The sequence below is a fragment of the Nothobranchius furzeri genome, chromosome 3 (genome assembly GCF_043380555.1).
Source record: "Nothobranchius furzeri strain GRZ-AD chromosome 3, NfurGRZ-RIMD1, whole genome shotgun sequence".
NCBI lineage: Eukaryota > Metazoa > Chordata > Actinopteri > Cyprinodontiformes > Nothobranchiidae > Nothobranchius > Nothobranchius furzeri.
This window is the reverse complement of record NC_091743.1, coordinates 92,433,169-92,448,917: the sequence shown is the minus strand read 5'-3', so window position 1 is coordinate 92,448,917 and position 15,749 is coordinate 92,433,169. Positions and strand designations below refer to the sequence as shown.

Genomic DNA, 15,749 nt, shown 5'->3' with positions numbered 1-15,749 from the left:
ATTATCCCCGGAACAATATGAAATTGCTGTAATTACGATGCAAATGTGGTGAATGCACTCATCATGAGATGGACACCGTTTTTTACTAAACCCCTTTCTGTGGAAAGAAAAGTAAAGTTGGTGAAAGGTTAGCAGGTTTACTTTGGAACATTTAAAATGTAAAAAGATGAATGTTCCCAACCGACATGATCAAAATGTGGAATGAATAAATAAAAATGATAAAACACAACAAGTCTAAATCATCACATCCTTCATTTCAGATGTGACGGGATAGAAACCGTAACTAGGCCTCGTGTTAACTGAACACACACACGTGGATGTTTACCCTCACACACACACACACACACACACACACACACCCACACACACACACACACACACACACACGCTCACACACGCACGCACGCACACACACACACACACACACACACACACACACACACACACACACACACACACGCTCACACACGCACGCACACACACACGCACACACACACACACACACGCAGCACGGGAGGCGGCAGCAGGGCTAATTTGTTTAGAAGGAATTAATTAGATATTATTAGGGAGAAAACAATGGAGCAGAGGCGGCTGTTTAACGACGGGACGTTAAAGAGGCAAACCTGTCATGGAACAATGGGCCAATACCCACCCACCGCTTCCCAGCTACTGCTGAATCACCTCATCACACACGCACGCACACACACACACAGCAGTGCGGTTTCTGATTAGCTCCTCAGTTTGAATATTCATTTGTTTCTGACAGCAGTGTGTGTGTGTGTGTGTGTGTGTGTGTGTGTTCCTAATTGAGAGGGCGTTTCAGTATTTAAGGCATCACCTCTCAGAGCTTCCAGTCAAAATTGGCAATGAACCCCGAACTGGTTAGAACCGGTTTCCCACTGAGCTGCGCCTGCTGGGGACCAGTTGGGAGACGTTAGTGCCGATTGTTTTCCGTTTAACCAGAGTTGATATTCGGTGCTGAGCTTCAAACATGAGCAGGTCGCCTCCAGTTTACGACGTAATCATGAATAAAGCAGCCAACTCACACGTGTCGTTTCTTCATTCTGGTGAAATGAAGTTTGAAACCTGTTCCAGGCTCGTGCCACAGCTCTGCATTTACTTTGAGACGAACAAAAGAGTGAAGATCCATGATTCGTGAGGAGATTAAGAACCCTTGAGAACTTTCTGGAGACCATCTTGAAGTGGTGCTCGCCTTTAGTCAGTTACAGTCCCAGCCCAGCGAGAAGCCGGCTCAGCTAGTCTCACCGGGCTGAGACTGATGGAGATGCGTCGGAAAGAAACATTTAACACAACATTTTCTTTGCGATGAGTTTTAATTGTACACTTGAATAACTTGTTATAGGACAGGTCACACCATGCAAATTTTATTGCTGCAACTTATTCAACAGATGTTTTCTCATTTATTCAGTCTCTCACTTTTAGCAGGTTTAGATTTGAAGAACTTCTATTCATCTGAGCTCCAGACAGCTTTTAAACTCGTGCAACGACTCGAAACCAATGTTCAAAATTCAAAAACGGGTCAGAAACCTCTTTACAATTTATCACCAACAGTTTCAGCACAGCCGGATGCTAGCTTAAATATGTGCAGCTACCATCAACGCCTGCCTGTTCTTGTCAATCTGCAGGATTCTCTGGCTGTGATCTAAACATCTCCTCCCCCGTCATCTCCGTAAACCTCCCGCCTTCACAGCCACCGTTTCAGAACGGCCAGAGCGGAGTTGAAGGTGAACTGGGCCTGGTGAGCTCCATGGTGCGCCAGCAGCAGGGAGCCCGCCTCGGGCCTGTGGCCCGCTGCCATTAGCTCTGCTGCGGCTCTCTCCACGTCCCAGCCTCCCTCCTGCTGGTGGGACAGCATGTGGGCGCTGAGCAGGGGGTACAGGGTCGAGGAGACGCTGCCCACCAACAGGCCCGCATCCAGGAGCAGCGAAAGCAGCTCTGCGTCGCAGGAGGAGGCGGTCTCCTAGAGGCAGAAAACAGGAGTGGCAAAGTGTAAACACACGTAATGAGAGCAGCTCCCTTTTTTAATGATCGTCTTCTGAAAAACAAGAACAAGAACTGGGTGTTCAGCGCCGACAGCAACGTGACAGCTCTGAATGTCACACGCCTGAAGAAGCCTGAAGAGGTCACGGCGTCACATCACATAATGTGTTAACCCTGACCACCTCTCCACTGGCATGAGCCCCCCCCCCCCCCCCCCCCCCCCCCCCCCACACACACACACACACAGGCTACTCACCTGTCACTGCACAGCAACTTTCTCAAAAATAACAGAACATGTCTGAACACACGCTCCCAGACCCAGAAACAAACCAGTAACAAGGGGTTCGGGTTCGGGTTACCCCAACACCTGCCCCTCTACACGCACATCCAGCCACTGAGTGGTTTACGGGCCACGCCAAGGCCCGGTGGAGTGCTGCTTCTCTCCTCGGCGACCCCCTCACCTGTTGGCTCTCTCTAATATTACGCCAGCACAGGCAGCAAACAGCCGGGCTCGTCTCGGGTATTTCTGGAGCTGAAGCAGATCAATTATAAATGTGGAGTCCATGTCTCCTCCTCTGCTGAAGAGATGATGAGTAGAGCCGGATGACTTTCTCAGCTCCACCTCTGAAATCTCTCATCTGTGCCGAAGCATCACTCACTCTCTCGCCCTCCCTCTCTCGCTTCTTAGGGACAACTTTTATGAAAACCCAACAGACTTTAAAACGGGAGTTCAGACATTGATGACACAGAATCCTGAAGGAATTAGTGAATCACGAGAAGATCCACAAAAGGAGCCCTAATATTTTAGATCAGTGTGCATTTTTTACATTTAGGAAAACTAACAGAGCACAGATAGGTTGGTAACACAGGAAGACAGCTGACAGATGACTCTTATAGAGACACGGGGCTGTATGTCACGCTTGAGTAATCATTTAATTTCTGCATCTTCTATAGAGAGACGGCGACAGGTGATTGGTGACAAGCTGGGTCAGAGCTACAGGACAGGACCAGGAGGTCATCTAGGCGTAATGACATTTAGGGCAACGGAAGAAGAAAAGAAAGAGTCCGGGTTGTGGAAAACGTGCAAAAAGAAACGAGGGTGAAGGGAGCGAGTCAGAAAAGGAGAGTCTGAGCCGCCGGTGCATTTTTAAGTGCACTGACTGCTTCCAAGGGCTGAATCCACAGCAGACCCAAAGTGAAGCACTTCAAAACACCTTCTCACTCCAGCTTCAAGCTTTTTCTTCTGCTGCTTCAACAGACGCCCTGTGCAAATGAACAATGTGGCATTTCTGGAGCTGTGGTGACCTACTTCCATCTGTCACTCACAGGCTTTTTTTATTAAAGACAACTTTGTGTCCGACCCTTAAAGTTGGGAAGACATGATTGAAAAAGACAAAGCTGGATGTTGAAACGCTTTACGGACATCTGCTATGACAGCGTTTTCCCACTGAAGTCCTAGAACCAGCGGGACGCCATGTTTCTGATGGGTGGATGGGAACATCTTCTTGCCCTCATATCCAAGAAACCACTGAATGATTCCTCTAAAGCTGCTGTGAATTGTGGCTCTGTTAATAATACAAAGTAAAATAGAAACGTGCCTCAAGGCTCAGGCTCCACATCAGCCTAGAGAGCACGATGGACCAAGAGCAGTGTTAAGACTGCACAAAACCTCTGCAGCATTTCTGGAATAAATCAAAGAAGAGATGTTCATCTTTAACTCGGAGTTCAGAGGAAAACGCCACAACCTGACCCAAACAGACCTACGTCCTCCTCTTCTGTCCCTGCTCGTCCCCCTCGGCAGAGCTTGGAGGGCGGCTTGTTAACCTTGAAGTGGTGCTAGATGTATGAGAGCCTGATTACTCACAGTGAAGTGATCCCTTCATCAGGAGTGAACATGCAAACACTCTCCTCCTCCACAGAAAGGCTGAGACGTATATGGAGGAGGCTCAGAAACCTGCAAATGTCTGCAGATATTACTGAATCAAACTAGAGTTGATGTGATGTGTGTGAGCGTTGGGTTAGCGTGGTGTGATCGAGCTCACAGCTGCATCATGACGCAGTGCTAGGACCAGTCCCGAGGCATGGTGGGATCGTCATGGGAATGTGTTCAGAGCAGAAAAGCATCGTGGTAACTCAGGGCTTTCCAAAACTAGATACAGACTAAGTCGTTGGTATCCTTTGGTCAATGAGAGAAAACCCCAGTGGTCACAGAAATAGTTTGAATCTGACAAAAGTAATAATAAATAAAAATTCTATGAAATTTAATCGATGAAAGTCAGACCATTCAAACCTGCTCATGAGGATTGGGCCAAAATACCTGCTGATAGGTGCAGAAGTCTCACTGACAGCAGGAATCGTTTGATTGCAGTGATTGCCTCAAACGTTTGTACAACAAAACAGGAAGTTAGGGACACCATCGTTTGTGTCCAGGCCTGTTCCATCAGTTTATTTGTTTAAAGGGGCATTATGGAAGTCTGACGGCCAAAACATGTATAGAAATAATAAATGTCTTCTTCATACATTCTCCTGCAATGCCCTGGTCCTGTAGAATGAGCCCTGGCATTTTTACTGGGATTGCCTGTTTTTCTGTAAAATCACAGAAAAAGAGAGATGCTCGGGTCGAGCAGGCTGCTTCATGCGCGTTCACGCTCAGACATCGCCCGTAGCATTTGCTATCCGTAGCTTTAGCAGCAGAGAGAGAGGCAGTGCCACTTTGTCGCTGTTCCTAACGCCTAGTGACAAAGCTAGCTACATTTCTGAGGACCCTTAGCTTCTTTCTGTAGAACTTTCTTCTAGATATTTCCTGCAGATTAGCAACAAAATAGCCATTTTCACTCCGAACCGTTCTTTGGTTTGACGTTGTTTCAGCTGTCATCAAGGATATAAATGTTACAGATACATTTATTTATTTGATTTATTTTATTTTATTTATTTATCTCAAACCATTGAAAACATCAAATTGCATATGCACTCCTCCATATTCCTGGTGCATAAAACATTTAAAAATGTGGAATACGATTAACATATGCTGTTGAAGAAAACAATACAAATGTTACTGGCGCTTCAGCTCACCTAGTAAGACGTCTGACTCTCCCGTTGAGGACCCGAGTTCAACTCCAGTTGTGGACATAATTTGGCATTTAGAGTTTATTTTTTACATTAATGGTATAGTTTTTACAGTAAGATGCCCAAATTTTTATTTGAGACTCGCCGAACTGCATTGAATTCACAGTTAAAAAAGATCTGGGTTCAGCTCAGTGGCCTAGTGGTAGAGTGTCCGCCCTCAGACTGGGATATCAGGGTTCGATTCCTGGTCGGGTCATACCAAAGACTTTGAAAAAATGGGACCCAATGCCTCCCTGCTTGACAATCAGCATTAAGGGTTGGATTGGGGGGTTAAACCACCAAATGGTTCCCGAGCGCGGCCGTGTCTGCAGCTCACCGCTCCCCCAGGGGATGGGTCAAATGCGGAGAACAAATTTCGCACACACACCTGTGTGTGTGTGACAACTAATGGGACTTTAACTTTAACTTTCATTTTGGAACAATTTTTCAAGCAAGGGAAGGGAATGATCTGAGCATGCAGGAGGACTGACCCATCATAAACCTTTGTCGGCTGTGCTGAAGAGAAAGCTACAGAACCAAATTATTTAATTAATTAGCTGCACGTTCTACTGTCCTCTGTCCTCCGGGCCAAACACACACACACACACACACACACACACACACACACACACACTGCACGTTCGGCCGGCCGACGAGAAAGTGCAGCTGCAGAGACAGAGGCACATTGTTTTATTAATTTGCTGTGTTATTCTGTCCTCCAGGCCACACACACACACACACACACACACACACACACGCATGCACGCACACACACACACACACACACAGCGGAGTGTCTCAGCTGTTATTTTCGTCAAGGAGTGTGCACGTACAGCATGCGTGCCTCGTGCACGAGCCTACTATTGAAGCTGCAGTTACGCTTTTGGCCTGAGGGGGCAATCGCGAGCATAAAAATTCAAAAGTCCGTAAAGTCCCTTTAAATAATTCTGCTGAAGCATGACTGAAAAACAATGCCTGACTGGTAACATTTGATCGAATTTTTTTTCTATGACTTTTGTCAGATTTCAGTTATTTCTGTGACCACTGTGAGTTTTCCTCTCATCAACCGAAGAGTATCAACAATTTAGTTCTAATCTGTATATGTAATCCAAAAGAACACGTAGGCCAAATAAGTCATGGCGGGATCGAAATTTAGTGACATACGGGTGTAAAAGCAGCAGAATATATTAATTATAGGACAATTTATGAAAAAGCGTCTCGTTTGTTCTCCTGAAGCAGCTCTAGCTGATGACCCCCACAGCCATTGAAGTTTTGTTTTAAATAAGCGACTGAAATGTGAATCAGTATTAAACACCAGGGGGTTACAGGTGTCAGAGCTTTAGATGCTTGTGACATCCCACCTGCTGGGTTGCAGAGGGACCAGATTAGAGCTGAAACAACTAATCGATTTAATCGATTATAATCAATTATTAAAATAGTTAACAACTTTTTTAGTCATCGATTAGTTGTTTGATAATCATATTTTACCGCATAAAGTCTATTTTTTACCACAATCTGACATCGGTTACAATCTGTTAAATTTGCCGCCAGTGTGTGGCAGTAATGAGCCACTGATCTACCAGTGGAACCGCAGAAGAAGAAACGAGCCAATAAGTGCCCTCGGTTTTCACGACGTAACACGTTACTGACGCTCATCTTGCTGTGAGAGATGGCGGAACAAGAGGAAATACGGAAGAAAAATAGAAGCGACAAAACTGAAGAGAAACCCCGGACAACAACCTCACGAGTATGGGAGCACTTCACTCTAGATGCCATGAAAAGACGGGTGACCTGCAAAATATGCAAAAACCATCTAGCATGGCACGGAAGCACGACGTCCCTAAGTGAACATTTGAGACGAAAACGTGTGGGGGCTGATGCAGCAGAGGAATGTCCGGTAAGGAACAGAAAATAAACAAGCTAACGCAGATCAAATTTGAGAGCCAAGTTCGTTATAGTGAATGTTAAACATGCTTTTTTGCCGCGTCAGTCTACGGTGTTCTACTTCTGACTGACTAGATGCAATCGTGAATCTCCTCCGTGTTGTGAATCATGCGCTTGCCAAATTTAGCATGTCTGTTTATAAGAATGTTCTCGTTAAGAGAAAAACGGCACAAACCCATAACTATGTTCCTCATTCAAAAAAGGACAACTCCGCGGTGAAAAATATACAGACGAGCTGTGTCCAGGTGAATATAACGCGGCATAGTTGTACGCTTTCAATTTTTACATACAGGAGAAATTCAGAAAAAGTCTTTTTTTTTTTTTACTATTAAGAGGCTGTTTTACTGTCTAACGCTGTAAAACGCCTCACAACACATTTTTGTCCAATTAAATGATCACTGTATATTGTTAATTAATTCAAATAATATAATATTGATTTAGTGTTATAGTGTGTGTGCTGCTTTATTTTATATGTGTACTTATTTCAGTCTATTTGTGTTTCTTATGCAGAAAAAAACAACCAACGATGGAAAACTACATGGGGAACAAGACACTCACCCCCCAGCAATGCATACCACTTACAAACTATTCTAGATTCTACACAAATTTTTATGGAATTTACCTCTTATATTTTGATGCCAAAAAATTATTCTGGACTGATATTTTGCACTGTTAAGCTCATTTTACAGCGCTGACTGTGTTCATGTGCAATAAAATAGATTGCAGTCAACTGCACAATTCTCTTATGTTTTTCTTTTTCTTAACTGAAATGTATTCATCACTTGTATAGGTTAAATAGCTAAACAGTAACAAACCGATTAATCGATTAATCGAAAAAATAATCGACAGATTAATCGATTATGAAAAATAATCGTTAGTTGCAGCCCTAGACCAGATTAAAGTTTCAGCAAAGCAGTAAATATAATGTGTAGTCGGTGTGGGTGCCATGAAGCACAAAGGCTTGTGTGGCCAATGAGAAGGAAGCACAAATGGAAAACACCTCTCATGCGTTCCTTGCTTTATTGTAGAAGGGTTGAGCAGACCTGCAGAACATAATGCAGGCTCAGACTCAGACACAAACACACACACACACACGCACGTACGCACGAACACACACACACACACCTCTGGCTACTACAGTTTGAAGGTGTCAGGAGGGACAGCAGATTGACAGTTGAGCTGAAAATAGATGTGCAGACGAGTGTGAGAGATGGAGGGACGGAGGGGAATCTCGATATCAGAGCAGCAGAGATAACTTTATGTCTTTCTTACAGCATGAAGAGTCCTGTCATATTCCAGGGACTGGGGCTTCTTGCCTTGTAATGACAAGATTCAGCTCCTCTCAGTGCTCCATATAGCAAACGTTTTCCCATATGTTAAGAGGAATAGCACCAGCTTGATTACCCGCGCATCACGGTCAGAACCAAACCCGTCGTTAAACATTTATATTGTTAAAGCCACACCGGTCAGGGTGGGGCTTCTCAGAAGCGTCCGTTTCCATTCACAGAGGCTTAAATGCACCACATAGAGCAGAAACGACCGTCACCAAATCCCTAGAACATCCAAAACAATCCCCACATTTTCTCAGAGTGAACCATGGCTCTTTTCACACATCATTTCTCAAACTGGGACTCGATGCAGGGTTGTCGCCCGCGGTTGTTGAGTAAAAAGCACAACGGCAAAATGGATCAACTTTCATCCATCACTTAAATGCTCCTGAGTCACAAATAAAAGTACAAAAGTAGTCCAGAGATAAAGTGGTGAAATCTGGCGCTCCTCGGTAATAAACGGTGCTTTTGTCATTCCACTGAATGCAAGCTTGTTGTGTGTAAACACACACCTTCTCATTGCTAAGTCTGTGTAATAAAGAACAGCAGTAGCTTCACAAGATTGTGTTAAATACATGGAGAAGTCTCAAAGGGCAAGTTTGATTGGCTATGAGTTGAAAAGTTCCAAATCTGAGAGGGGCTTGTAGTAGAGCTGCTGTTCCACCAGCACCAACAGTTGGGGGGGGGTATAATATTTTCCCTTATTGTGACATCACAAATAAGGACTTTTTGAAAAGGCTCATAAAAGCATGCTTCCCTTAAACTAAGCATTGATGAAAAGTGTATGGATGGTTTATAGTGTTTATAGCGAGTGGAGACCCACACGGTACCACGAAAGGATGCAAAAACTGAGTTTTGCGTAATATGTCTCAAACTTTTAAAGGAATACCTTGCAACTTTGTCATATTGTTTAATCATTTTCTTGAGCCAGTATGAAAATAAACAACTGTTCCCTTTTGACACAGTGCCAGAGTGCATGAAACAGCTTCAAGGTCATGCATTCGCTTCTAAACTGTTTAGGTTCCAGCAATGAAGACAGAAGACGAAGACTCCTTTCTTTTCTTTTATTAAAAGCCAAAGAACTCTATTTTCAATAAAGCTAATCAAAACATCTGTTAGTCAATAAATAAGATGTGACCGACCTGTAAAATCAAAATATTAATTACTTTATTATGATCCTATAGAAATAATAAGTACTGTGACTTTAAGTGTTCCAACAGGACCCATTTCACGTAGTGTTAAAACACAACACATTCCTTTCACTGATCCAATCAGAATCTTACAGATCTGACGGAGGCGTGCTTCTGACGGTGTTTGGTAATTTTCATTCGACAATAAACCATAACATCCGAGGTATAAAGCTACGCCACGTCAGCTCTGACGCCAGCTGAAAACGTTCCAGAGAAAGTGTCGGAGTGGCCAATCCCGACCTTTAACTCTTTAACCGAAAGAACCACGACAAGCTGAAAATCCCGTCGCTATAACAACCAGTGCCGACAACAGCTCCTTTCAGAATAAAAGCTCCACCGACCCAGGCTTGGGTCTGACCAGACGCCAATAAAAGTGTCGTGTGCCGGAGGTAACTCGAGACGGATCTGATCGGAACCGCGGCTTCTTCTACCAGCTCGGTTTCCAGAGAGGGTTCACTGGACCTCGATATTCCTGATCTACAGAGGACTTCCACCGAAGGCAAAGGTAGACTGGCAAATGGTGTCTCATGCTTTTCTGAAGCTAACCAAAGCTTATTTCAAAACAACATCTTCAGTTCCCGTCAGAACAATCGCTTGTTCGGATTTGCTGGTTCTGATTTACATCACACGTCATCCATTCACCGTCCCATCCATTTTAGTTACACTATACATTTAGTTTTAAAGTCAGTCTAGTTTAATTTGTCAGTAATAAAATTCTTAACTTTTAAACTTGACTCTCTCTAGTCTGTTGTCTCTGAGTGAATACGTAACGGTTACCTAATCTCTGCAATAAAAAGATCCAATCTTCTGGTTTAAATAACCCTCGATCCGTAAGGTGGATTCCATATTTCCTATGGAATCCCACTCCTTACGGCTCATTAATTAAAAATGTAATAACCTCTCACTTCATTACAGCAACTTCAGAGTGCCGGTCTGGTCTGTTGGACCCAGAAAAGAATGGAGCTGATGAATCTGGCACTACAGTCTGCTTCCAGCACGTTTCCTGCATATTTTAGATCCTGAACTGAGCTGATTTGTTTAATTTAGTGATGAATCACTCCTGTAGACACTGATGAAGGCTGGGGAGACATTTCAGCTGTCAGATGAAGGCGTTAAAAATACGAACACTCAGCGAGGAGATAAGTTTTGCTTTTAGTTTTACTGAATGGACACTAGGGGGTGCTAAAAACAAGCCAAAACTGACTAGTTTACCTTGGGTGTACGGAGCTTCAACATTTTTTCTGGAAACTGGAAATTATTAAAAATGGATCTGGTCAGCTGGTCACTCAAGGCGATTGACAAAATTTTCTAAAGGATGAGAACGGGAGAAGGGGCTCCCGGGTGCCCCTCTGGGACAGATCCAGTTGGGCATATCATGGACTCGTGGAAACAGTGGAACATGATCTGTCTCTCTCAGCTGTCTGTAGAGGATTCTGAAGACGTCTGGATATTCGTGGTGTTGGTGTCAGGTTTCCTGCTCTTTGGCCTTGGAGGTTACCTGGCTTACGGGAAAATTAACGAGCTGTCGAGGAATGTTGGCTCTTTCCCGGAGCTCAGGGATGGATTACACCACGCTGTGAATTCACAGACTCATATAATTGTCGAGATGAATCGTACGCTTGGAACTTTGGCTGAGATTCATGCGTTGGCACAAAAGATGGGTGCCATCAAGGAGAGAGTGGACGAATTAGCACGGATTGGGATAGATTAATTACGCCATTATTGGGATTTTGAGAGCTTGAGGACCAGAGGAACTCTAAGACAGAGAAGAAATTATCTCTGTCTGGCCCCAAAACAATTTCTTATCTGAATCTGGTGCCCTTGAGCCTGTGAGGCTGAAACCATTAGCCCCCCTCAGAAGAAATGTGGAATGCTGCCATCGCCATGGCAACTCTGTCTCCCTATCGCAGCCTGGGCGGGACTGCGAGCTGTGAAGGCTGTTGAATCGTTCCAGGAGTCACTGTGCCCTCTAAACCCAATGACCTCCCACCCCTGTCCACACTGAGGTGAAGAGTGCTGCTTATCGCGGCTGCTGCTGCTGACGTGTGGAGAGTCCCAAACCCACCACCCTACCTAGTGGACACTTATGTTGTGTTATGTCTGAAGTCTGTTGCATATCCGCCTGAGGTGTTTTTTTTTTTTGCAGAGCAAAGCTGCCCAGCCCTGTGGAGGGTAACTCTGAAGTGCCTTTTTCCCTCCACCTGAACCAATCCTCATGTAACCCTCTTATCTCTATTAAGGTAGCACGACTCGGGTTGCGAATGACCACAGTCACCAATTCTTGTCATGTGTCTTGCCCATGTATTTCTGACCTCTGAATTGTGTGTACTGAAACTCTAATTTCCCTCTGGGATTAATAAAGTATCTTTGAATTGAATTGAAATTGTTACAATTTTCACGTTTCATAAATATTCTTACCGAATTAAATATGAAATTCTAATCAGAAGCGATACAAAAGCTAGCCCTGGAACCTATTTTAATTCGATAACCACAGAATTCTACGTTAGTAATGATGCAACATGGATTTATGGTGGTAAAAACTTTATAAAAAAAGTCTGTATGAATTACTTTGACTTAAAGACGGCAGAACCACTTTGTAACCGACCACACTCAGACTACCCGCTAGCTTGTTGTCCATTTGGAACTAATCTATTTTTCTTTAGGCTGAGGTTGTTCAAAAAGCTTTCAACAAAAGGTCAGATGGTAATATTTTACAACTTTTCTATAGAACCTCACTTCAAAAGATCTGAAAAGTTTCTTTAAGGTCCCACTAAGAAAAATAATGCACTCATAACTTGGTTTTCTCAAAAATAAATAACTTACGGCAAAACAAGCTCAAACCCAACTCAGAACTAGGGTTGTCATGATACTAAACTTTCAAACTCGATTCGATACTGGAATAAAAACTCAATACTCGATTTCGATACTATTTAAAAACACCAATTTATTGAACAAGTTTATTCAAAAAAAATAACATTCCTCAATTTATATTGCAAAAATTAAATGTTAAGAATTAAGTGTGTAAAGTGCTTAAACCTTTCAAGTATCAGCATTTTTTAAAACGTGCATACAAAAACTGGAGAAAGTTAACACTTTAAATCATGAATTGTCTCACTATATATACACTATTTGCAGAGTGATGTTTTGCTGCTTAAACTCTGTTTAAGGTGCATTTTTGTCATAAGATGTAATGCCGTATGTTTGGTTCTGTACTTTTGAACAACTGTTGGTCAATAAAGGGAGAAAACGAATTTCTCCACAGTAGGACAAAGGTACATCTACCGGTAATCTTAATAAAAACAGATTGGCGCACGGCAATGACGTCATTAAAAGCGGCGGTTAGATTAGCTGCAGCTAGTCTGTTCACACCTAGAAATCCCAGACCCGCTCCAGACGAACAGGGGAATCATGTTAATGATTCCTAACAAAACCTTTCGACATGAAGATGTTTTGGTGCAGATAATGTCTTATTCGAGGCTGCACCATGGGTGCCCGTCCGCACCGTTGTATGGATATACACTGATGGCGATTCGCCAATGGATCTACGGTAAATACCCCGGGGAATCCAAGCAGCACCAAAGTTGTCAGCGTGAGTAAACAAACGTACTGCATGCTAGAAATTAAGTCCGGGTTGCAATAAACGGGAGTTTCCTTTAAGCACATAAGCGTGAATATACAACTACGTGTCGGACTTGGTATGCTAATTAAGTTGGGCTGTGAAGCGCCTCCCAAATTCACTGTTTATGTTTTTGTTTATTTATTTGGCAGACAAAACTTGGATCGGAGACAACTCGCGTGGGAAATTGCAATGTAGCCATGCGGCGTCTTCTTCTTCCGTTTGTCTGGGAGGCGGAGGCTGCTTTACGGCATCTGGCTGTCGTGCGTGTCGGTGTACTTGAAGAAGGCTGTGTATAATAGTCCATAATATCGATACCACAGGGATGGAATATCTCATTTAGATACCACTTTTAGCATCGATTTATATCTGGGTATCGATTTTTTTGTAATCCAAATCCAAGATGGCTGCCGAGTAGGTGTGGTGAGATTGCTGAGCTTTCCTAATATATGAATATCAGCAAAATAAGACAACATCCACCTTTTCTAAGCTTGCTTTTTTGTGGCTTAAGTAATTAGAAACCTTTGGCTTAAACCATTTTTGAGCTAGATGAAGTATTGAACATTTATTCGATACATGAAGTGTTGGACATATTTTTTTCGGCACATGTTCCAACCAGCTGGGAATCTGACAATGCCATAAAGTTAACCATCCAAGGAAACTGTTTGGAACAACGATGTCTATGGAGAATCTGGTCCAAGATATGGAGGAGATAAAAAAGTCCTTGAATTTCATGTCACATGAGATAACTTAAGTGGCAAAACAGCAAAGCGGCCTACAGGAGGTATTGAAAGAAGTCAAGCAACTTAAGGCTGTAATACAAGAAAAGGACAAAAAAATTGAGCTGCTTGAACGGAGGGTTGACGAGTTGGAGCAACATTCAAGGTTGGATGATCTCTTGGTATCAGGACTGGAAATACACCGTACCTATGCACAGGCCGCAGCCTGTGACAGGGGAAAAGACATTGAAATCACTGCTACTCATTCTCCAGGTTCTCCCTCACTTGAGGATCAGGTGATCAAATTTTTCAACAGCAAAGATATTGCAATATCCAGTAAAGACATTGTGGCTTGTCACTCATTGGCTCAAAAACATAGTAAAACATCAACCATTGTGATCAGGCTTGCCAGTAGAAAATGTAAAATGGAGGTGCTGAGGAATGCAAAAAAATTAAAGGGTACAAGTGTATATGTAAATGAGCATCTTACGAAAAGAAACTCGGAAATCGCAAGGCAAGCAAGGATCCTGAGAAAAGAAAAGAAGATCCATGACACTTGGACAAGAAACTGCAAAGTACTGATAAAGCTAAATGGTCCCCCGGAGCAGGCAAAAGTGATGGTCATCAGAGATATTAAAGAACTTGATCAATACAAATGACATCCGTCTGCTGTGGATCACCAAGGATGAACAAGAGGAGGACAACCAACTTCACGCATGGATGATACAACAAGAAGATATACGTAGAATCTGGATTATTCAACTCTCAATACAGTAAGAACAGAGACTGGTAATTCAAGTTATGAAAATTTACAATTGCAAAGGTTTGACTACACAGAATATAAACCACAGGATATGCAGGATGGCATTGACCCAGATAACAATTTTTACACTAGAGTACAAAATCATTGTGAATACTATACTGAAGACCAGTTTGAACATAATGTCACTATAAAAGGTAAATTATCTGTTATACATTTCAATTGTAGAAGTCTAAATTCAAATTTTGTGAAGATTATGCAATGTTTGAAGCAATCAAATCATCCATTTACTGTAATAGCAATCTCTGAGACATGGCTCCAGGAAGGGAGGATATCTGTGTTTCAAATTGAAGGATATAATATGTTTTCTACAAGTAGAGATTGCAAAAAAGGTGGGGGTGTGGCTTTGTATATTGATAAAACCTTTCCAAGTAGATTGGTGGGTGATATGACATTAGTTATGGATAACATTATGGAGTGCGTATCTGTGGAAATACAAATGGAAAAGTCTAAGAATGTGTTAGTCAGTTGTATGTATAGGAAACCAGGATCTTGTGTTGAAATGTTTAAAGAAAAAATAGTTGATATGTATGATGATATAATCAACAGAAAAATGTGTTTTGTCTGTGGGGATTTTAACACTGACCTGTTGAATCCTCAAATGCAAAATGCAAATACAGAGTTTATTAATTCTATGTTTACTCTGGGACTGTATCCACTAATAACTCGGCCAACTCGAATTACGAGAACTAGTGCGACACTGATCGACAATATTTTTACAAATATTCTTGAATATGATGTGTTAAGTGGTCTTATAATTACCGATATGTCTGATCATTTACCGGTTTTCACAATTGTACAAAGGACAACTGTAACTACTCAAAGTGAATCTGTGGTTGTTACAAGGCTAAAAAGTCAAGAAGCAGTAAATTCATTTAAAACTGACTTAATGGAACAAAATTGGGAGGAGGTTTATGTGGAAGATGTAAATATGGCTTATGGAACAATTTTAAATATTGTAACTTCTCTTTATGAAAAAAACTGCCCTTTGCTTTATAAGGTGGATAAGAATAAGTATGCTGAAGA

At 42.6% G+C, this 15,749-nt stretch overlaps 1 protein-coding gene across 1 annotated transcript in view; it reads right to left on the bottom strand.

Moving 5' to 3' along the window:
- Positions 1 to 1,315: 1,315 nt before the first annotated feature.
- Positions 1,316 to 15,749, bottom strand: part of nbas (NBAS subunit of NRZ tethering complex) — a 283,815-nt gene continuing 269,381 nt past the window's right edge. The window contains exon 53 of the mRNA XM_054733731.2: positions 1,316 to 1,981. Within this exon, the coding sequence (XP_054589706.1) occupies positions 1,706 to 1,981 (276 nt within the window). The 3' untranslated portion in view covers positions 1,316 to 1,705. The remainder of the gene's footprint in view (positions 1,982 to 15,749) is intronic.